Here is a 25356-nt window from a genome sequence, read left to right on the forward strand (position 1 = left end):
ATACCAAAAACATCCTGATCACAATACATGAAATAAAATAAAACCACCCTGTTAAAAACCCAACGTTAGCAATAACAAACTTGTTATGTATTTAGTAAAAAAAAAAAAAAAAAAGGGGGGGGGGGGAGGGGTTAACCCCAACAGAAACTGTTGGCCCAATCCTGCAGCATTTACTTGCCAGCGCAGCACCCTTGAAGGTAAATGAGGGCTGCAGAATTGGGCCCTTTGTTTGAACTGGACAGAGAGCATAGAAACTGGACAAAATAACTGCATACGTTACTGAAGTCTCTTGCATACAGTAGCACTGTTTGACATGAATACAAGTATTTGGGAGTTCTTTATGATCAGCTGACACTGTTTAAATTGCTGGATGTAAGTACTGTATATGGTTTTATAAGAAATTTTTGCATATGCAGTTAAATATCACAGTAGGTGCATTTCAATACTTTCAGAGTGATGTTTTCAAGATTGCCTATGAGATTTGTACACCCAATAAAAATTAATAGAAAATTCAAATCCTTTAGGCAGGTTGAAATTCTCAGCTTGAAAACAAAATCTAGGTGGTACGTTATTCGATTAACAGCTTCCAAAAGGGGGAAAAAACTGGATTTCCAACTTGAGTCTGTTTGCAAAAATGTACTGGATTTAGATGCTATTTATGGCCTGATCAGCAGAGTGCAGCAGTTGAACACTGAACAATCATCTACGGCTATGCAAAACCAAGAGCTCTCTTCTGATACAAGAGCATCATTGTGTAATCTAGTGCACCCTCGCACAGAAAAGATTGGGGCCCCACACTGCAGTTAGAAAGGATTAAATACATTTCACATTCCAGATACAGCAAGTAGGGATTGAAGGTCCTGATATATTCTTTAATTATAGCAACTCATGCCACTCCGTGCAGAGAAATAGCTGTGAGAACTTAGTGCAGGTCACAGAGGCGTTTTTCAGGAATGAATAAAGGACTGTGAACTCTGTCAAAATGTTACCAAAAAAGAAGTTATTGTACCAAAAAAAAAAAAAAATCAGTATTATTAAATCTTCTCCTTGTTCCTCACCCAATGCAGAGTTCTTTGATCCCCACTGCACAAAGGCATGAAAAGGTCTAGTTATGTCACACTGGGAAGCCGCATGTTTCTTGTGTTTTTTAAAGCACAGCAAGAAATTCTTGTCATTTTAATTGGAGGATGTGTAGTCTCGCTGATTAAGACACAAGACTGGTGATTTAGGGAGACGTGGGATCTGTCCTCAGCTCTGTCACACAATTACTACATCACCTTGGGCAAGTCACTTCATCTCTGTCTCTCTTCATTTCCTCCTGTGTAAAATAGCAGTAAAACTGAGAGACCTCACAAGGATGTTGTAGGGTCGCAGTCACTGAAGTCTCTACGTACTTTTGAGATTCTTGGATAGGGTGACCAGACAGTGTGAAAAATCAGGACATATGTGTGCGCGCGTGTGTGTGCGCACGTGTGTGTGTGAGAGACGCCTATATATGACAAGGCTCCAAATATCAGGACTGTCCCTATAAAATTGGGACATCTGGTCATTCTATTCTTGGATGAAAGGCACTGGAGAAGTGCAAATATTACTATTTATTTGTGGACAGCTATCCCTACACAATGGGACAACCCTTTTGCTCAAGAGAATAAAGAGAGCAATTCAGTTGCCTGCGCCTCTTCTATAGCTCGTGACAGATGAGAGAAATATGATAGAAAAGAGATAGTGAGAGAAGGGGCGGTGCTTGCTGTCAGTACGGTGCATCGACTCTGAACATTGTCAATTCCAGCACCCAGAAACCAAGATTTAAAAAAAGAAAAAAAAGATTTTGATTTGTATTATTTTTGGAGTTTAGAACGTTCAACTGCATTTTTCACATTCTTTGTCACTGTGGTTGAATTTTTTTAGCCAATAATTACTGCATGGTGTAATTTACAGTGAATTATTCTATTTCAAGGACTACACAGGGTGCATTTTTCTATTCCTAGCATCTCCTCTCCAAAGATAGGCTTTTAAATACTGTCATGAGCAGGCAAATTTTAAGGGATGCTTCAGAGCAGCAGTGGAATCTTGGAGGAGTTGGGTCATCCATTTATCGGCCTCATGTACCTCTACAGGTAAAGAAAAATGTAGCTCACGCTCACTCCTGGTTATTCATCTCTCATTTTTCTGGAGTTTGCAGTGTATATTGATCTGCCCTGCATACATGTCACTAAAAGCAAGGATCCAGCCCCCTGGGCCTAAGGACAATACGTAATACAAGTCCTGGAAATGGAGCCTGTCACACAGAGTGACACACACTGCAGCACCTTGAACACAGAAACCTCCGCATGGTATGTGAAATTCATCCTTGTACAGACAGCCAGCATAAGACTTACACAAAATTTAAGTCCCTCATCTGTACTTGCTGGGAAGAACCACCACAGAAGTCCCACACTTGCATTTCCTGTCTGTTATTTCATAGGTGAGGTTTGTTTTTTAAGAGACACACAACAGATGCATCAAGCCAAATGAGTGCTTAGCTCCTAATGACAACATGAGCATGATAACTACCTGGGAGCCTTAAGGTTGGATTTGACACTGCTCTGGAGAGGCTACAGTAAGAGCCCCTTATTACATTCACAAAGACGAGCTCAACACAAGGAGCTGCATACAGTGCACTGCCCTACTTAACAGTATATTGGCTAAGGAATGTACTTTAAGGAACAAAAACCTCACATACAATATGCGTGGGAAAGGCAGCCAGGATTAAAGTCTTCTGTACAGCTTACAAAATGTATCTGAAAACAAACCACAGGGAACAAAATATCCAGTGAACATCACGCCTTGATTTCAGTTACTTTCTTGCTTGCTTTAAAAAAAAATCAACGCTGTTAAGAGGCACGATTTCCATAGTCTATTGATTTACTGCAGTTTAAATACAAAAGAACAAGGGAGGCTTTGGGTTATTGTGCTGAAATACATTTCTTTTACATGGAAAAAAAATCAAAATTACTGGCTTGAAGTCAGCTCGGAACCAGCAGGTGCAACTTTAGTGAAGGTCCCTTGGCCATATTCAGTGATGATGTAAATGACAATAAGTAAGATGGTCATAAACGGTGTGTCTACAAACAAAGTGATTTGGACATGGAGTGGGGGGAGAGAAGGGGCAGAAGCTAGGAAGGCAGAACAAAAAGCAATTTATACTCAGCTCTGTCATATGCTTCTGTCACCGAGAGCAAAACTGGGCCCTGATTTTGACTTCCATGGGAGTTGCAGGCACTTTAAGTAGATTCTGAATGCACAACTGGTGTAAGATCCACTTGTTTCGCACACCTCAATGTCACAGCAACCTAAGTTATATACACACCAACAACATGCCGTTAACCATCCACAAGGTTCTGAACAGCAGAAGTTAAACTCACCAGAGAATAATTAACTTTTGGCTTTCCCATGCAGCAGTAAATTAAGAGCAGCAACAGAGGCTGTAGTGGTGTCAGCAGAATCAGGAAGGCAGTTAGCAACATTTTGTTCATTTGTTTGTTTAAATGAAAGCTGGGGGATTTTGCAGAAACTGATAGTTTAGCCCCTTAATCCTCCAAGGAAATTTTCCTTCTCTCCTGCAGCGACTAGATGGGAAGAGTTTTAAATCCTGGACCTTTTCAACCATGCATCTCCCACACGTTTAGACTACAGCACCAAGAGGCTGAGGTAAAACCAGGCCAGCCCTAAAATGTACATAGCTGTAATACAGTATATCATATCCAGTTTCAGTAACCAATATTACCCAGCTGACCACATACAAACAAAAGGAAAAATGCTGTACCACAAACTAAGAATTAATAAAAGAAAAGGAGAACTTGTGGCACCTTAGAGACTAACCAATTTATTAGAGCATAAGCTTTCGTGAGCTACAGCTCACTTCCTCAGATGCATATCGTGGAAACTGCAGCAGGCTTTATATATACAGAGAGAATATGAAACAATACCTATTCCCACCCCACTGTCCTGCTGGTAATAGCTTATCTAAAGTGATTTCCAGCACAAATCCAGGTTTTCTCACCCTCCACCCCCCCACACAAATTCACTCTCCTGCTGGTGATAGCCCATCCAAAGTGATAACTCTTTACACAATGTGCATGACAATCAAGAATTAATAGTTACAATTTTTGGTTCGCCACGTAGTCCCTCTAGACGCTTTCACGCAGAGCAGTAATTTCTTGTTTGCAGCTTAGGCCACATACCAGATCAAGAGGAAATGCAGAACCAAAAGTTCCCCTTCTCTACAGCTCTCAGCTTGTTTGAAACAGAATGATCAACAAGACAATTGTGAGAATGCATGGCCAGCTTGTAGTATGAGTGTCTGAGAACAAGATGACTGCATTGAGATAGGACAAAATAATCTTAGGACCAAATCTGTTCTGAGGTACATTGATATATCCCTAGAGTAACTCCATTTAAACCACTGGAGTTACTCCAGATTTGCACTGGAATATTTTTAAGTAAAATTTGACTCAGATGCCCTAATTCTGATCTCACTTACACCAGTGTAAACCAGATTTCACTATTCTTCTGATACACCAATACAAGATTAAAATGAGGTCTTTAGGCTGAGATTTTCAGAAGTGCTCAGCACTTTGAAATTAGTGGTATTTTTACCACCGAGTCCAACAGCAGCAGCATTAGGTGAACTCTGAGCCCTTTTGAAAATCCCACACTTTATATATGAAGGCCAATGGTCTGATTTCCACTTGGGAAGTGACTATTTGGAAAGCCAAAGGTAAAGGGGCAGGGCTGGACTTTTAAGGGAATCCTGAGCAGACCATGAGATGGACCCCACTGCGGCCACACACACAGAGTCCTCTGGTGGGCGATATTGCTAGGCTCCCCTAGAGCATGGGTTCTTGAGAGTTAGCACTCCACTCAGATGCAAGGGGCAGTTCACACCTCACTGAGCTATTATTTCAGAACACCTCCGGACGTGGGACATGTAGTACCTATGCCTTAATCCAGACCTGGGTAAAGGAACTAAATGAGACACACCTTGGTCTGCAGGGTGACTCTGATCAAGAAGCTTAAAAACCCTGATGAATGGAAAAGCCTGGCAGCACAATCCATGCAAACTTCGTTACTACAACTCTATGACTAACACCCAGAAATTATGGCTATTACATGAAAATTATCCCCAGGATTGTGCTCAAAATGCTCCACAACTACATTATCTGTACTAACACCTACCAAGACAGCTTGCCCACTTTACAATATGTACCACCATGCAAAATTACACTACCACCACAATGACTGGCAAAAACCTAGCAAGGGAGTATTAAACTGAATGTACTGGACAACAGTTCAAACTAAAGATCTCCATAACTTTCAGTGGCTAATTAATTGCTTCACAACTGACTGCTGTTGAATCATGCTGGAGAATGAATTCTTCCCACCAAGAGTGGTTTATTGATTTTTTTTTTAAAATAAATGCTGCAAACATATTAACAGTGATTCAGAAACAGCTCTCAGCCTCTTTCTGCACTCTCTGGATGTATTTCAAGTGCTAAATAGAATATTCAAACTTGAAGCCATTATGAAATGCTGACCTTCCCCACCCCAGTTGAACTGCAATTAAGATCCATCCCTAGGTTTTGAAAATAAAGAAGAGAAAGTTAAACACCAGCTTTTCATGATTTGTCAAAGGATGTTGATTTTTAAAAAGGTTCCTTATAAAGAAGCCAATTTCTTCAGCTCCCACATACATTTTTTTTTCTTCTAAGCAATCTAGTGCTGGTGAAAACTGATTGACAGCCCTAGAAATCTAGAGTCTTACCTAGCAAGGACGCACAGCTTCTTAGATAACTGCAGCATTTCCCACACTGCAGCATTACAAACTACCTAAAGAGGGACCATCTGGAAAGGTGAGAAGATAGTTCATTCTCCAATGTTAATCCCATCCTTTGCACCTCGAATCATGACGGACGTGTCCCAACTCAGGTGGTATTATCTGTTGTTGTTTTCACCAGTAAGAAAGTGGGCTGAGACAAAGAGAGCAACCATAAGATGCTCAATATACAACAGAGACCTATGAAAGGGTCTGTATTTTAATGCAAAGATTCTAACACACAAACATTATAAAATCAAGGTGGCTGAGGTAGTATCTTTTACTGGACCACTTCTGTTGGTGAGAGTTGGTCCAATAAAAGATATTATGTCACCCATCTCGTCTCTCTAATACCCTGGACTGACCATACTACAGCTACGCTGCATACACAAACATCATGAAATTCAGAGCTGCAGTTCCCACATTAATCATAACTTGGCCCTCCTTGCCAAATTACAGTTAATATGGAAATTATGCATGCCGTTTAGCAGAGCAGTATATATACAGTACCATAGCGTAGGCACATTTTGCACAATGCACATTAAAACACCTTTATGCCTTTGTACGCAGTGTGGCAGAGGATTATCAGTGCTGTGGCAACCTTAGCTTTGAATTATAAGCGTGCATTCAAAATTTCAGCTGCAGTACCATCATTTGTTTATTTATTTGCCTCTTTAAAATTAAAGGGAAGAGTTGCTGGTGCTGTTATGCAAACGCATGACCAAACTATCTCACACTGCAAGAGACTGCATTTACTGCAGTGCACGGTTGTTCATTCCAAGACAGACACTGGCGCACCATGGGCTTACTGTAGCACGTGTCCATGAGGGCAAAAGACCTTGAATGGCCAGCCTAAACTCATCTGTGCTTATTTCTAGGTGCAAAGATCCACACAAATGACAAAACAGAGGTGATCAGCACATTAGCAATAAGACAGATGAGAAAGAGAAAGACATCTGAAAAAGAAAAACATTTCTGGCAGAACTTTAATACCCCATTTAAAGGTAACTGCTACATTCCTTAATCACAGAAGCCTTCCTTTTTACCCCCTCCCTTTCAAAGCATTTCACATTAGCAGTCATCTCCAAGACAAATTCTTCTTCTTAACAACAATCCTGCCCATGTCAGCAGGAAAACCTTAAGTTAAACTACTTCCAGGCTGACTGTAAATTATTATTAATCATTACTAATTGCTGAGCTTTGGGCTTGAGAGCACATATGAAGAAGGCAGGCAGCTCCTGTGGGTACACATCTTGGAAAAGTCTGAGTGCATTCAAACAATATGTGTAGGGTAAATCCTGAGCTCCTCACTACTCAGCATACCACAACATACTAAGGATGCAAGGGAATCCTAGATGACTGGTAAGTTTTCCTCTTGGTGTAAAATTGCACTGCAAGATGGGTTTGCTCTGTTTTCAGTGTGTATAAAGAACAAACAATATTAGTTCTCCAGCTTTGCAAATTAAAATGAAATGACTGTTATAAATTAATACCTACTGCCCAAGTTACAGTTTCCATTCTGGTATAATTGAATCCTTTTAATTGTCAAACGCCAGTGGAAGCCTATGTGCCAATTAAATGATTGTGCCAATTATCAGAGACTCCCAGGGATGCTCCATGCTGGGCGAAAGTCATTTTTATTTCACAGACTGTTTTAAAACTAAGCAAAGTACTATGCACAGAGAAATTAAGCCTTTTCAAAAGCACAGAGAAGGGAAAGTACATATTTTCAAACCTGGAGGGCAGCACACACACACCCCCCTCTGCGGTAGTAAAGCCTGCAGTTGAAGCCCAGAGCCCTGCTTCCCCATCGGGCAGAAGCCCCAAGCTCAACCACCCCACCATCCTGCCTCAAGCAGAAGCCCCGTGCTCCCTCTCCTAGCCCAGCGGCTAAAGCCTGGAGCCCCAAGTACACCCTTGCAACCCTGCTGGGCCCTGGAGTTTTTATACATATTGGCCGGGGGGACGAAGGAAGAGAGAAGATGTGGGAGGCTCCAGTAAATATTCTATGAGAATTTTTGCCCTGCTGACACTTATTGCAAATGAAGCTAGATGAGACTGGTTGAATCCACAGTTGCTCCTTACCCCTTTTCCTGGGCAGTGTAGAGTTTGTATACCCCACTGCACCAGCATATCACATACACATATACTTTCCTTGTTCTAGATGAAAGGCTTATTGAACAAAAACACCAGAGTGATCCCCTTTTAGTGACTAGCCCCCTGATAGCACTACAGAAATCCTAACCTCAATCTGCATGTGAAATATCCACTAAGAAATGTTTTCTCTTTATTTTGAGAACAAGACTCTCAGAGTTTAATTACATCATTTGCTTTCAAAAATTTATGCCCTGATAATACTAACAAATAGCTCTAATATTCTAAACATACAGCCAAAACAAGTAACAACATCCCCGCTGACAAAATCCAACACACAGAAACTCTTTCATCCTCGTAGGGTTGCCAACTTTCTAATCCCTCAAAACCGAACATCCTAGCCCCACCCCTTCTTGGAAGCCCCACCCCCTTCCCCAAGACCCTGCCCACGCCCCCACTCCATTCCCCCTTCCTCAGTGGCTCACTCTCCCCCACCCTCACTCACTTTCACTGGGCTGGGGCAGGGGGTTTGGGTACAGGAGAGAGTGAGGGCTCTAACTGGAGTGCGGCCAGAAATGAGGGGTTCAGGGTGCAGAAGGGGGCTGCAGGCTGGGGCGGGGCTTGGGGTGCGGGAGGGGGTGAGGGCTCCAGCTGGGGGTGGGGATGAGGGGTTTGGGGTGCAGGAGGGGGTTCTGGGTTTGGAGGGCTCAGGGTTGGGGCAGGGGTTTGGGGGCGGGGTTACCTCTGGCAGCTCCCAGTCAGCAGCGCAGCAGGGAGGCTAAGGCAGGCTTCCTGCCTGTCCTGGCATCACGGACCGCACTGTGGCTCAGAAGTGGCCCCCAGTTCTGGCTCCTAAGCGGAGGTGTGGCAGGCGGCTCTGCGCACACAGCTCTCACCTGCAGGCACCGCCCCCCAGCTTCCGGCCAATGGGAGTGTGGAGCTGGTGTTCAGAGCAGGCAGGAGCAGCCTGCTGAGCCTCATGGCCCCTCTGCCTAGGAGCTGGACCTGATAGCCACTTCCAGGGTACAGCGCAGGACAGGTAGGGACTAGCCTGCCTGAGCTCTGCAGCACCGGCAACTGCACTTTTAACAGCCCGGTCAGCGGTGCTGAGTGGAGCCGCCAAGGTCCCTTTTCAACCGGGTGTTCTGGTCGAAAACTGGACACCTGGTCAACCTATTGCTAGGTCTCATTCAGCTGGGCTCTCATATTTACCTTGCAGGACTTCAAACTCTTTGTGAAATGACCACAAAAGGCTGCAAACCAGCCCAACCTGCAACCCAAAACATTTACCTTTCTATTCAAACATGAAGTCTGACAACTGCTTTTTGAGATCTATAGTAGAACCTCAGAGTTATGAACACCTCTGGAATGGAGATGGTTTGCAACTCTAAAATGTGCATATCTCTGAACAAAACATTATGGTTGTTTTTCAGAAGTTTGCAACTGAACATTGACTTAAAACAGCTTTGAAACTTTTTACTATGCAGAAGAAAAATGCTGCTTTCCCTTTTTATTAGTAGTTTAGATTTAACACAGTACTGACTATTAGATTTTTGGGTTTTTTTTGTTTTGGTTTGGTTTTTTTGCTGCTGCCTGAGTGCATACTTCAGGTTCCAAATGAGGTGTGTGGGTGACTGGTCAGTTTGTAACTCTTATGTTTGTAACTCTGAGATTCTACTGTATTGTGAAAGATAGATAAAACAATTTCCAGTGAAAGATGGAGCACGTATCTGAGTGCTCTAAATTAACTTATATTTATGGCGATGGGTGCCCTAAAAATAGACAGTTCCTGCTCTTTTTAGTGTTCACAGCATCTCAAGCCACCACCTCTTCGCAATCTACAAACACATACAGAGACCATTTGTTATTTATTATGCATTAGTCCAGCGTTTTGAAAACATAAAGCACTCTATAAGTGCTTATGATTACTTTCTGGCAGGAAAGGGGGAAAAAAACCATTGTGATCATCTTAGTGCAAATAAATACGTGAATTATTCCAAGAGAAAAGAATGCATGCACAAACGCAAACAGCACAGTCCGACACACGAATGGATGAGCACTGCAGACCCATTTTGACAGCACCTTCCAAGCCTTCAGTATTGCTGCTAGGGTCAGCATTTGCTTACCTGGGCGGAATGCATAATTTGCTTACAATGACAAAGTCCTGCATATATCTGTGCCAGCTGTTTACCCCTGAAAGCCGTGGGGTGAAAAAAAAAAAAAGATCAGTACTACTACCAAAGAACAGCCATCCAATAGCGCTTCCATTATCCGTGGGCTAAATTAAGAAACAGCAAAACCTGCCATTTGTGACCTCTGCAGATACTAACCAAAAATAAATCTTAATTTATGAAAGTACAAGCTTCTCGTGCATAAAACAAGGAATCAGCTATTGGAGGAGTCAGCAAACCGAATGGCTGATAGGAATGCAGTGAAAGAATCAGAGAAACGAAGGGTTGGAAAGGACTCCAAGAGGTCATATAATCCACCCCCTGCCCCCGATGCAGAGGCAAGACCAAGTAAACCTGGAAGACCATCGCTGGCAGGTGTTTGTCTAACCTGTTCTTAAAACCTTCCAATGGTAGGGATTCCAAAACCTCCCTTGGTATCCAGTGCTTAACTATCCCTCTAGTTTTTCTTAACATCTAACCTAAATGTCCCTTGCTGCAAACGAAGCTGATTACTTTTTGTCTTACCCTCAGTGGACGTGAAGAGCAATCCATCACTGTCCTTTTTATCATATTTTGAAGACATACCGGGTCTCCTGTCAGCCATCACTATCCTAAACTAACATGCCCAATTCTTTCAACCTTTCCCCACAGGACATGTTTTCTAAAAAAAAAGAAAGAGAGCAAAGGGGGAAATCCCAGGCTTAATATATTACCTGGAAAGATATAATATATGGTAAATGGCACAGTCTAAACAGATGACAGAAATCTACAATTCAGGACATCTAAATCAAACACCCTGAAAACATGAATTCCTCTCTCTATATACTTTGACCATTAAGATGAAATTGGGGAGGAACATTGGAAAAGGGAATTTATACACTGAGCAGAGTAAACATGAGTAACTGAAACTGCTTCTACCTGTCTACAATTTATTCAGGTAATCATCAGGTTGAAATTACACCATGAATACAAATCCAAGACTGGACATTTCAGCTTCAGTTGCCTCGTATGTCTGTTCCAGGTTGCATCACACCTGGCAGCGCAATAAAGCGGGAAATGTCAGAGCCAAATTTTCATCATCATCCTTCTCAAATGGTATTTGTTACAGACACTTGAATCTCTGGCTGTCCAGGAGGACAGGTTCTAAGGAGTGAATCAGCGGTGAATGCATTAAGTGCCGTAATGGTTCTAAGAGTAAAACTGCTTGAGGCTCTGATCCTGCAAGTTGTTCCAGGTGGGTGGACCCCTGCTCCCTTATGTGGAGCCTACCTGGTATGCTCAAGGGAACAATGAAACCCAACCCACTGATGTCATGAGTAATGTTAACTTTTAATTTTCTAATTGAGCCAACTCCACCTCTGGAAAAACACGGCAATGAAAACTTCAACCACATCCAATTTCCTTAGGCTCAGGACTTGGGCCACTGGAAACGTCTTGCGAGCAGCTAAATGCGTTTTCTGAATTTCACTCCAGGAGGCCCAACGTTTTCAACCCAATTCTCCTGAGTTTTTAGCTGCAGGACACAAATTGCGACAAGATTATTGGCTGCCTGGCCTGAAGTCACTCTCTTTCTCCACCTTCCCACAACTGACATCCATATTCTCCTTCCTTTCCTGCAAGATACGTGATCCTGAAGCTCTCCTGCAGGGGAAAAAAGTAGAGGAAATGGAGGGCATCTGGAGTGTTTGTCTGGGGAATGTGTTTACTCAAGAATGGGGGAAGGGGGGGCCAGAGAGGGGAGAGAGCCTGGGGTGGTGTTCTTGGTGACATTAGGCAGACAATCCCTACAGAATTTACAGGCTATTTCTACAGGATTTTTAATCATTTCCTGAAGCATCACAGTGGCCCAAACTCACAACTACTTGCTAATTCATTTTTCCATTCAAATGGCTAATCGTTCAGATTCATCATTAGAAAATGATAGTTATTCCCTGTATCAGAGAACTGTACATACAAGAGAGACACTAGAACAAGAAAAGAATCAGAAGCAACATTTTCTGGAAACTTGCCACTCTCAGATGGAGCACAGGTTAAATAGGGTATATATTTAAAAAACCCAAAAGTCTTCACCTGTCTTATTACCTCAAGCCCTGACATCAACTGCCAAGCTTCTATTGACTTTAATGGGAACAGGATCATGTCCCTAGGCTGCAAAAAATAATTTTACATAAGCTCCTCACTTTATGGTTCCTGTTTATACTTTTTTTAAAAAAAACTATTCCCTTCATGTCTCTCCTTACATATGCAATTCTTAAATAGAAAATAAAACAAAACAAAAATATTCCAACACCTAGATAGCGCCTCAAAGAAATTATAAACTGGGAAACAGAGTGGATTAAAAAAAAGATCTACTGATAAAAGAAATAGTGAATTAACATGAAAGATAAATTTCAGTACTCAATCATTTGCCAGCTGTTGCAGCCTCTCCATTGCCTAGTTAGGCCCCAATCCAAAGCATTTAAGCCCATGTATAAGTAGGCACATGAATAGTCCCATGGAAGTCAATAGGACCACTGATGAATGAACTGGAGATCTGCAGTCAAGAGACACATCTAGAGGTTACAGGCAATGAGTTGCCCAATCAGTGATATACCCAAAGACTACCAAGCTCTTGGATCTTAGGAAGCACTCAGAAGCATGATGCTAGCTAAGGACACAAGCACGTACTGCTTGCTGAACAAGATGGATTAGGAGTAGACCTTGTTCTCATACATGCAGTATCAATGGTGTACCTATGCAGCTACCCGCTAAGTTACAGTGAAGGAGCAGTATGAGGTACAGACAAGAAAAGGAGATATATAGAGGAAAAACAATCCAGGAGGGAATGATTGGAGACAGGTAGAATTAACAAAGGATGGATGGGAGGTAAAGAGTCACAAACAGACAAAGCAACACAGGGAAGCAATAGGGGGCACAAACACCGATGAACCCAAAACATTATTGGTTTTGCTTGAAAATAAACTTTGGAACAAAATATCATCATATTAAGTGTGCATGGTGCTCTCTTTGCTGGTTTCCCCATCTGTAAAATGAAGATACAACCCCACTAGGAGGTAGATGGTAACTCATTTTCTACATATACTTGCTATCTGTACGTTTTCTGAACGTTATGTAAAAGAACAGTCAACACAAAATACCCCCCCCCCATTTAACACCATCAGATATCAAATCACCTTTCATGCTTTAGTGATCCATGTAGGTATACCTTCTTCAAATTCTTCTAGCAAATATGTTTTTGAATTCAAAATGCCCTGCTTGATTACTCTGTCTGTCTGATTCTTATATGGCTTCATAAGCAGCACTGTGTTTCACCTGAATTGAGCCTCAACAAGGCTTGTTGGCTCTGTGAAACTAAGTGATGTTGAAAAGTATGCTTTCTCACTGTCAGGCAAAGAATGAATCCAGGGTATCCAATGTCCTTGCTCTAAAGGTCATTTGGAAAGGTATTGCGGTATAAATACGGCTGCATATGTGACAGGGTTATAACTTATGGTGGGACAACTCCATTGTTACTCAGAGCTTCTGTAGGGAGTATGATGACTCTACCCTGTCACAAAGACAGACCAAGAAAACCTCAAGAAATCTTTTCAAGTGACAAAAGGTCCTAGTTTTTAAGAAGAGCCCACTGGATTTAGAGTCCTGACCTTCATTGGGTTGTTGGCCTGGAACATATAATGGATATACTTGCAAGACCGCCGCAGAAGCAACTGAAACCGTGTTTCCAATGCAGTGTTACCGAAGTATTCAACCAGCACTGTCAGTGCCTTAGGATTCCTTACATGGAGGAATACCCTGAAAGATCATTGTTTGAATGTCCTGATCACAAACACAGGAAAAGCCAAGGACACCCACCCCAGTGTGTCAGGGGAGGAGTTAATACAATTCTAAGCCCACTGTTCATTTCAAAGTGTGGGATTTAGATACAAGCTCCCTGTGCAATAATGGAAATTCCCCCCAGCCCCTAGACAGCATGGCATGCTGTCTCAGCAGGGACAGCAAGAAGCTCTATTAGCATTAGATATGTACTGCTAATAGAACTTATTAGACATCAGAATTGCTGCTACCATCTAATGCTTGAAGCATGCTATGGGGGGAGGAGCATGCAGAGGGAAGGAAAGGAGAGAGAATGATGTCAGACACAGTAGGAAGAGAAGAGAAAAATCAGAAGACAAAGAATATTTATCCTGCCAGCAATAACATTGCTGAAGACAAAAAGCAGTGACTCCTCCAGAAAAAACAATTCAGGCATTAGGAAGGTGCATAAGTGACACGGTTGAGTCAGAATCATCTGACCAAAAAGTAAGAAAATGATTGGGGCATGAGGCTTACTTTTAAAATATTGACCCGCCTATCTTTGCCATTGTTGATAAAGAGTCCCACCTTGACACTCATGCAAAATGAGCCCTGCAAATCCAAAGGGGACACAACAAAAGCACAAAATATTTACTGATCACAAATGAAGACAGTGAATTTTTTACTACCAGGTGTTTACTTGGAAGGGTGTTGCACCCAGCTCTTCTGAAGCAGGGGATTAAAAACCCATCCCACACACAGAGAATCAATATCTCAGTCACTGGAGTAGAATTTTCCCACCAGTCTCATTGGTTAATAAGGCAATTTGGTTCACATTAGAAATTATAAAATGAACATTCACCACAAGCTCCAGCTAGCCTGACGCTAACAGAAGTCAGGCCATGGTGCTGTGACGTAAGATCACTTAACGAGGCCACCAAGTAAGGAAGTCCACTGAAGTTGCTAACAGAGTAACAGCCTGATTTCCAAAGCTGAGCAATCCCAGCTCTCACTTGAGTCAACCTGAGCTCAAGGTGCTCAGCTCATTTGAAAAAATCAGGCCACAACTGTCATGGCCCAACTCAACGCCTGCTTTCCATTGACTTCACGGAGCATGGAAACATGCACTAGCTGGTTAATTTTCCACTGTTCTATTCACTGTGGGGGTTTAGTTTTGAAGCCAATGTTTTATTTATGTAGGCACAGCCAACATATTGCTAATTTTCTCTGTGCAACACTGTGTGCTTTAAAGAGCATGTTTTTACTAGATGTTCCCCTCGTACTGGAGATAGTTGCTGAATAAGAGGTTAATGCAGACTGAAAATCACTGTGACATTATGGACCATTTAATTGATTACTAGGCCTGCTTAGGGGCATGTATTAATAGGACAGAACCTCCATACGTGTGTTTCTCCATCAGTGAACTGCAAGAGGAAGGAATGCATCCCACTATTCTTCAGACTCCTGTATAATCAGCGTAATGATTTGAAATAGAAGATCATCACATCAAAATCTATAACTATAAAAGAATCAGTGGGCAGATCATTCTAACACTGATCAGGACAGAAAGCAAGGCATATATAAAATATAACAATGCTTTACCATAGCACTGAGAGTCTCTTCCCAATCCGGCCTCTCTCGGGGATGAATGCTTCTCTGAAGTTCTGGAACAAAGTCATCCTCTTCTGTATGTACAGAGGACTTCATCATTCTAGAGAGAAAAAGACAGACATGCTTGTTTCTTGCTTACAAATTCCTAGCAAAGCTTACTTATGGCTTCACATTGGTGCTGCATGTATGAAATACTCTCTCAAATCAAAATGCGAAGGCTTTTAAATATCTGGTATTCGTGGTTTTCTTTTCTTTTTTTCTTTCCCCCTGAGAATACCAGCAGCTCAAGAACGTAATCTAGTTTGGAAATTTGCATTCCCAAACCAACTTTAAATTATTGGTTTATTTTGATTTTTTTTTAAGCCTTCATCCTAATCACTGGACACTTGAAAAAACTTTAAAAAAAAATGAAACAAAAAAATTAAAATCTTCTAACACGTTGAGCAGATTCAATGAATTCAACAGACTGGCCAGACAAGCAAAATTAACCACATGAATAACAATAGCTGTCAACAATCACTTCTAGCACCATCTCCTGCCCCACTTTTCCCCCCAAATTCTTGAGGGGGAAAAAAGATGGCCCTTGCATGCCTGCAAGGTTAGTATATCAAGACCCTGATAGTACAAGGTCTGGGTCATCAGTTGTTCCAGCGTTTTTCCTTACCCTGTGTGATGCAGAGTGCCCTTGACTCACACTCATTTCAATAGTATTTGCGGGGTGCTCAGCACCTAAATTTCTCAGGCTAAAAATTTCTGCAGGTAAGGAGGATCTGATTTTCAAACACCTTACACAATTTATTTGTATTCCAACACAGAAACCTTTATGGACGTGGCTGGGAGCTCAAATCTTCTGAAAAAAAAAAAAGTACTTACAAAAGCTTCCCAGTTCACCTCTAAGGCATCTCTATTGTTATGAACGAAGTTAAGCAGGCCATATAAACGACACTTTGCAGGGGACAGCAGCAAAGATCTAAAGCACTAAATCCTGCTGAGTATCTGGTGTGATCCATCCCAGCTTCATTAACAACATGCACAATTCAAAGCTAATCTTTAATAATAGACTGCCATATATTTATTTATTTAGGCAAACCATTTCATTAATCAGCACAGCACATACATGAACCCAAAGGAACGAAGGGTGAGCCAAATGTTAGCTATGATGAATCATCCAGTTTGACTAAAGGAATAACTATACTGAAAGCCTTTACATAGCATTGCTATGCACTTTGCAATTCTTTAAAATGTTGTTAAATAAGCATTACGAAAGATTTGCTAGTGATGTTCCACCTTTTTTCCTGAACAGATCACCAATCTTAATTGCTAGCTTCGTACAGTAAAAACTTAAACTATAAAGCTGTAAAAGGCATATGTATGTATATAGTTGAAACGTGAAGCACTCCATAAATAGTGATTTTGCAATGCAGATCAATTAAGCAGAGAATGCAAATAACAAACATTTTAGTTACAATTCCATAAAAAGAAAAATAGTCAAATAAATGTATGCTATCAATAGCCAGATTAAATAATTGCAATCTACTTTTATAATCTAATTCTACAGCTGCTATGGCCCCGACACTTGGGCAAACTAGTTTTTGATTCAACAAAGGAAACCCATTGTATAGGAGCTTTGCATAAATACACAGCAATGTGCCATACACATGGACATATTCCATTGCCCTGCACCTTATGTAGCTATTTACACCCAGAGCAAAGAGAGTATAAATCATTCCCATTCTGATTTGGTAGCATTTTGCACTGGTGTACATTGCAAGACAATGCAGATACAGGATAATGGAAAATGCGGCTGACAAATTCTGAGAGATTCATCAAATGCATATAAAAGCAGGGTGGCATACACTGCATTTATTTTACAATGGATGGTAAGAGCAGATGCAGAGTACAGAACAACTGGGTTTGCTACATGTATGAAATCTCCATTTAAACTTCTGGTCTATGCACCACACAAAGATACCAATGCCTTAGGCTAGTGCTGGCTTCCACAGCATATCAAACATGGAATAAAGCTCAATTATTTGCCCTCTTGCCACACACCATGTACCAGTTATGCGATATAAACCTTGGTTTCCTCTATCAGAGTTGCCAACAACCCAGACACAATACAGCTGGAGCAGTGGTAAGACTTAAAGGTTAGCTGTATTTTGCATCTAGGCTCTGGACGGGGATCTTTGTGAATATCTGTGGGATCTCATCTTCTCTTCCATTGTCCTTCTCACGCCCCCAGACCCAAGTTTATGAGGGGGAAATTCCTCGCTTCAGAAGTGAGACCATATAAAAAGGCATCCTGGAGGACAAAACATCTCAGAAGCAATAGCCACCTTACACAAAGCCCCATAAACTGTTCCATAATCACAACTGCCAGACATGGAGCCAGAGAAGAAGCCAGAGGAGATGGCTAATTAAACACTGGCCTCAGATCTAGATCTATTAAACGCACACATTCCAAAGTTTGCACATATGTTTTGCGGCACACTTCACACATCATACTAGTGGATTGCGTACTATACACAAGAGGTAAGGAGTGCATGACTAATACCTCTAGCAATAGGGTGGCCTTGTTTGTAGACTTTTTTGTGTAATTTTATACTTAGCTTCATACCTGCATTTTGTCATCTCACCATTAAAAACAAGCAAAATACTGAATGGATGTTTGTAAGTAAGAATTTACACCTTTATAATCACTTCAGATTACAAATGTGTTTACTACACTATTCCTATTCCTACACTATTACCAGCAGGAGAGTGAGTTTGTGTGTGTATGGGGGTGGGGGGGATGTGAGAAAACCTGGATTTGTGCAGGAAATAGCCCAACTTGATTGTCATGCACATTGTGTAAAGAGTTGTCACTTTGGATGGGCTATCACCAGCAGGAGAGTGAATTTGTGTGGGGGGGTGGAGGGTGAGAAAACCTGGATTTGTGCTGGAAATGGCCCACCTGATGATCACTTTAGATAAGCTATTACCAGCAGGACAGTGGGGTGGGAGGAGGTATTGGTTCATATTCTCTCTGTATATATAAAGTCTGCTGCAGTTTCCACGATATGCATCTGATGAAGTGAGCTGTAGCTCACGAAAGCTTATGCTCTAATAAATTGGTTAGTCTCTAAGGTGCCACAAGTACTCCTTTTCTTTTTACACTATTCCTCATACCTGATGGCAATTCCCATCTTTGCTTTCTTATCAGACAGCTGGTTTCTTAGTATGATCACTCTCCTGCCAAAAAAGGTTGAAGGTTTTTTTTGTTTTTGTATTTTTGCATACCTGAGATTTCACCTGCAATATGAGACCAAGGACAGGTTCCTCCAGGGGCTAAGCATGGCAGGTTTTGCACATTTTGCTCAAACGTTTTAATGAAGTTTGCAGGCAGGCAGTAAATGGTAATTTTACTTTGAAAAATCACAGGTGTTAGGGAATTTCTCAGGATAGTGAAGGAACCAAATTGGGTATATAAAGACTCACAGGAATCAGTGGGGAACTTTGACCAAACAGCCAGTCTACAAAAACTGAATATATTCTCCCACTGTAACTAACACCCACAGCATTTAGGAGAGCTTAACTCGTAATTTCCCTCCAAACCCACCAACCTACATTGTTATAGTAGCAGGTCACTGAACCTTGGAAGCAGAATGAGTCAACGGACCCATCTGTATGAGTTCTCACTGGTTGCTCAAGACCGCAAGCTGTAGTGAGCTCACTTACCCCATCCTTTAATTATTGCATACACCCCACGAGCTAGGAGTGAACCCGGAGCACATCACTGTAGGTCTGGCTGTTTCTTTCACAAGGATTTATGACGGGATAGTTCCAGGTGGACAGAGAGAAAAACATTCCTGTTGGCATGACACTACGCACTTTGTGTCATTTAGGAGCTGGCAGGAGGCCCAGCCCTCTGGTTTCCTGATCTCAGTGACCAAAAATACAGTCCTGACAAGATTATTAGTCGTTGTGCAACGCGTGGAATTAGATTTACAGTAAGTTCATACAAAGACTATAAAATGGGGAAGTGGATTTACAGATGATGGATAATAAAATGCACGCACACTGTATAAGCTATATGCCTGCTCCTGACCACAGGCAAGTCGCTGGGAGTTCTACCATTGGGAGTTCTACCATTCTACCATTCTCTAATGGGAAGAGACTTGTGCCCCATACAGTGTATTCTAAAAATAAGCCTGCAAATCGGCAATCACGCTTTCCTGCAAGTTTCCCAGGAGCTCTCCCACAACCTTAATTATGTCCCATGACAAACTGGAACAGCTCCACAGGAGCCATTCCTGTTTATTAGGCAGCTAGTATCATTTTTTAAAGATGCCTTATTGTGCATACAAACCAGAAACTCCCTGCCCAGCAATAAATTCTTCCCATCCCATCCCCCCTAAGAATTTGAAATACATCTAATGTATTTACTAAAAAAAGCTGTTCTGGCCTCTCTCAGCTCATGAAGGGGTAAGAGTGGTTATGGCTTCCCAATTATACATTTTAAACAAACAACTGATTTTGGTATTTGACAGTTGTCCTCCAGGACACCTCAAGATTCAAGCAAGTAGCATGCAATTAGGCCAAACACTAAACACAATTACCCCCAGAAATTGAAAGAGTTAGTTTCTCAGAAAACTATACACATTTTATACCTTTCCTTATTCTTCAGTATTTTAACAAAAACTGCTCTGAAGTCACATCTCTGAAAGAGAGGCTGACTGAAGATCGAAAATGCCACGTGCAAGGGGATGATTGTTCCGACTCCTACTTTCTCATGCCGCATGGCTTTTTCCTCCTCCCCCCCGCAAATTTGGCCTGGATTAAGCAGAATAGCCCCTATGTCTCTTCCCTCCCCCATCCCACTAAGCAGCACAAAGGAGAGAAAAAGCCATGGTCAGAGGAGGAGGGCACTACTCCAGATACTCTCCCTGCCTCCAAAGTCTGTGTAAAACCCCCACATGTCCATGTGAAGAAAGGGAACATGGCATTTGACCTAGGCGGAGCAGGGGAAAATTAACCTAAACATATCTATGGACTGAAGGCTGCACAGAGAAGAATTAGTTTCTCCTCATCCAGCTTCAGCTCATCCTCCACACTTTCAAATGGTGTTTTGCCATTGACTTCCATAGTAGCAGACTCTGGCCTCTCCAAGAGTCCTCCCAGAGAGGTTATAAAGCACACGCTATAGTCACATGCCAATTTCAATTCAGCTGGGAGCCTGTCATGCTACTGTTGCAGGAGATGAAGGAAGCGGGGGGGGGGGGGTGGGGGGGAGGAGGGGAAATGTACCATGGCGCATCTGTATGCCCCTTCATTTTCAGTTTTAACCAATTTTTACCCAAAAATTCCCAGGTTTTACCAAAAGTATCATTCATTTTTTTCTGATTTTCACCCTACTTTTGTATCATTCAAACATATAAAAAATAACTTGTTTTATTAGGAAAATACAATACATTGCAGGAGATACATGTATTACGATAATACATTAGTCTTTGCAGATAATGGTTTAAAGATTTGACACACTAAAATGGAAAGAAAACAAAAATCTGTATCAGAATACATTTCAGAACGCAAGGAAGTATTCAAAAGTTTTAAAAAACAAAAACAGGAAAAAAGGATGAAGTTGAGTGTATGAACTGCAAATGGTGTGGCCTAATTATTAAAAATGTAAATATTTATAGACTAACAGTTCAAAGTCTACATCAGTAAACATTCTATTCAAATGAAAAGTTTTATTTGGGGACCAGAGATACGTTGTTTTCTTAAACTCAGAGGTGGCATTGTGTTTTGAGTTCTGTTTTAGCTGTGCAACAAACCACACTGATGAGCGGAATTCAAAGCATTAACTTACTGAATACTTTCCCCCGTCTTTCCATCCACCAAAATAAACCCCAATATTTACCCAGAAAAATTATTAATAGTTTTTTGCACTGATTTTCACATGTTTTTGTTGCTGTGGTAAAGAACACTGAAAATTCCTGGGAAAAATTAAATAAAATAAAAACTGAAAACAAAGGGCCCTGCATATATTAGAGTGGGGAGGTTTCCTAGTGGTCCACAGACCCCATAACTTTTCCTGACCCCATCCCATGGGAGTCCTGGTCCCATGAAACAGGGATTTTTTTTTTCAGGTCATGTCCACACATATAGTGCTACAACTGCACTGCTGCAGCTCATCTGGAGAAGACACGCTATACCGACAAGAGAGCTCTCATGTTGGCATAATAAAATCACCTCTGAGAACGGCAAAAGCTATGTCGGCAAGAGAGCTTCTCCCACCAACACAGCGCTGTGCACACAGAATCACAGAAGATTAGGGTTGGAAGAGACCTCAGGAGGTCATCTAGTCCAACCCCCTGCTCCAAGCAGGACCAACCCCAACTAAATCATCCCAGCCAGGGCTTTGTCAAGCTGGGTCTTAAAAACCTCTAAAAATGGAGATTCCACCACCTCCCTAGGTAACCCATTCCAGTGCTTCACCACCCTCCCAGTGAAATGGTTTTTCCTAATATCCAACTTAGACCTCCCCCACTGCAACTTGAGACCACTGCTCCTTGTTCTGTCATCTGCCACCACTGAGAACAGCCTAGCTCCATCCTCTTTGCAACCCCCCCTTCAGGTAGTTGAAGGCTGCTATCAAATCCCCCCTCACTCTTCTCTTCTGCAGATTACATAAGACCAGTACCCTCAACCTCTCTTCATAAGTCATGTGCCCCAGTCGCCTATTCATTTTCATTGCCCTCCGCTGGACCCTCTCCAATTTGTTCACATCCTTTCTGTAGTGGGGAGGCGCAAAGCTGGATACAATACTCCAGATGTGGCCTCACCAGTGCCAAATAGAGGGGAATAATCACTTCCCTCGATCTGCTGGCAATGCTCCTACTAATGCAGCCTAATATGCCATTAGCCTTCTTGGTAACAAGGACACACTGTTGACTCATAACCAGCTTCTCGTCCATTGTAATCCCCAGGTCCTTTTCTGCAGAACTGCTGCTTAGCCAGTCGGTCCCCAGCCTGTAGCGGTGCATGGGATTCTTCTGCCCTAAGTGCAGGACTCTGCACTTGTCCGTGTTGAACCTCATCAGTTTTCTTTTGGCCCAATCCTCCAATTTGTCTAGGTCACTCTGGACCCTATCCCTACTCACGAGCATATCTACCTCTCCCCACAGCTCAGTGTAATCCATGAACTTGCTGAGGGGGCAATTAATCCCATCATCCAGATCATTAATGAAGATGTTGAACAAAACCAGCCCCAGGAACGACCCCTGGGGCACTCTGCTTGATACCGGCTGCCAACTAGACATCGAGCCATTGATCACTACCCATTGAGCCCGACGATCTAGCCAGCTTTCTTTCCACCTTATAGTCCATTCATCCAATTCATACTTCTTTAACTTGCTGGCAAGAATACTGTGGGAGACCATATCAAAAGCTTTGCTAAAGTCAAGGTATATCACGTTCACCGCTTTCCCCATATCCACAGAGCCAGTTATCTCATCATAGAAGGCAATCAGGTTGGTCAGGCATCACTTGCACATGAGCCCCATACGTTGGTGTAGATTATGTCACTCAGGGGGGTTGTTTATTCCCATCCGAGCAACATAAATTATGCTGACATAGGTTATGTCTACACTACAGCCTAAGAATACCTAGCACAATCTGCACATCTTACCTGCCATATATCAGAAATGTGAACAGGAAGGCTGATTAGCTTGTTCCCTTCCACAGATTTCTTACACACAGGGGGGAACAAATTAAGTCTCAGGGTTATTTTACATAAAATATTTAACACAGACATATTATAGATATTAAATACAAAACAAAAAGTCTCCCTCATACCCTCACAGGAGCCTCAAATGCATCAAAACATAAAAGGGCATTTACCCATAATGAAAACAAATACCTTTACTATTTAAAATGGCATTTCTTAGTCTCTTTAGTATCTCTGAATGCCCTTCAAATGCAATCTGGCACCATTACATTAATAAAAAAGTTCTGTCCGTGTAGAAGGCCATTAAGCAATCTCTCTTCAGATGAATGAACCCTTCTTCATTGTAAATTGAGAATCAAATGTACTGGAACAAATATTTACAGAACATTTTTCTAAATTCACAGCTTGCATTTGCACCTATTTCTGGTAACCTTAAAGATTTCTGGTAGGGTGAGTTTATCAATTTCAAATTACAGCTGGATACATTTCATGTCACATTAACACCAGTATCAGAAAAAAACATTGTGATGCCCTTTTCGGGATCCTCAAATCTAATTTGCTGATCCCATCAAGTACTGCATTTCCATTTCTCCCAATGAGGAATTAAACACTCCAATTTAACAGCTGCAATATTCTCCTGGCAGGGATCTCTTACTATGCTGCATGACCAAGGGTTAGATGCTACTGCAGCACACACATCTACACAGCAACATGCTATCGTCATGAGATCTTCTTTACATTGACCAAGTTTTCTGTCTAACTATTCTCCTTTTCATGATTACATCTGAATGTCCTGGGCTCCCCCTAGAGATGTTGCCTGGATCAAAACATGAACTGAAACAGTACTGGTGAGTGTCTTGTCACTCTTGTTACTCTAAGGCCTGGTCTAGACACAATTTTTCTACCAATGTAACTGTGTCATCAGTTTGGGGTGCGATTGTTTACAGACACAGTTATGTCAGTACAAGCCCCACCGGAGATGCAGTTATACCGGTATAAAGGTGCCTTACACCATAACAGCTATACAATATAAAGCATCTTTATACTGATATAACTGCATCCACACTAGTCGGGATTGTACTACATTTAGTACACCAGTATAGTTAGAGACCTACAACCTTCTAGTGTAGACAAGGCCTTGCTTTTCTGAAAACGGGTAACAATCATGTTTCGCTGGCTCCTGCTCTTGCTCAGGATGCACGTGAGAATCTAAAGGGATTTGCCTTACTAAGTGTCGACAAAACAGTGGATGCGTACATATTGCGATCCGACTTTTGGCGGCCAAAATGCCCTGTTCTGGCGACAACATAAAACCACCCAGACAAAAAACAAGACTTTTTGTGCAACACTTTAGTTGATGAAGTGCCAATGTAAACACCACGCTTGATTTTATCACTTTAATTGGCCTCCAAGAGGTGTCCCACAATGCCCATCGTGACCGCTCTGGCCAGCAGTTTGAACTCTACTGCCCTGCAGCCAGGTGAGCAACCATCTGTCCCTCCCCCTGAGAAGCCCTGGGAACTTTTGAAATTCCGTTTCTTGTTTGCTTGGCCGGGGGAGGTCTCATCACATTTTCCCAGGTGACCATGGTCCCACTTGGACCATCTGCTCAGCATATGGGGAAAGGAGGCTGTGCAGTCACGGCTGCACTTGAGCCAGAGGAACTGGGATACCTACGGGGAGATTTCTCGAGGCTTATGAGAAAAGGGCTATGATCAGGGCACGCTGCAGTGCACAGCAAAGATAAAGGAGCTGAGGCATGCACACCAGAAGGCAAGGGAGGCAAATCGGCGCTGCACCTAAGACCTGCCAGTTCTATCTGGGTGCTATCCTCAGTGGCAACCCCACCTCCACCGCCAAGAGCCGTGGATACTTCGGCAGGCTTGGAGGCAGCGGAAAGAGGACCTAACCCAGAGGATGAACTCATTGATGAAGAGGTGGAGTTAGACAACTAAGTGAAGCTCCCGGCAGGGTCACCCAGTGGGCCAGGCAGCCAGGAACTCTTCACCGCTTCGGAGGTGTTTAGCCAGTCTCAGCAGTGGCTCTCCGGTGAGCAAGAAGCTGCCAGTGAAATGCCTAAAGTGATCCACAAGAGCCTGCAACACCATGGAGAAGTACCCCTTCCT

General features: G+C 42.3%; 1 protein-coding gene across 1 annotated transcript in view; it reads right to left on the minus strand.

Annotated features, from left to right (window-relative positions):
• The window catches only part of ARHGAP32 (Rho GTPase activating protein 32), a 404315-nt gene that overhangs the window by 206636 nt on the left and 172323 nt on the right, over window positions 1-25356 (minus strand). Inside the window, exon 2 of the mRNA XM_084612034.1 lies at window positions 15514-15622. Coding sequence (XP_084468160.1) covers window positions 15514-15622 — 109 coding nt within the window. The remainder of the gene's footprint in view (window positions 1-15513; window positions 15623-25356) is intronic.

Source organism: Lepidochelys olivacea (assembly GCF_965140295.1).
Source record: "Lepidochelys olivacea isolate rLepOli2 genome assembly, chromosome: 22".
Taxonomy (NCBI): Eukaryota; Metazoa; Chordata; order Testudines; family Cheloniidae; genus Lepidochelys; species Lepidochelys olivacea.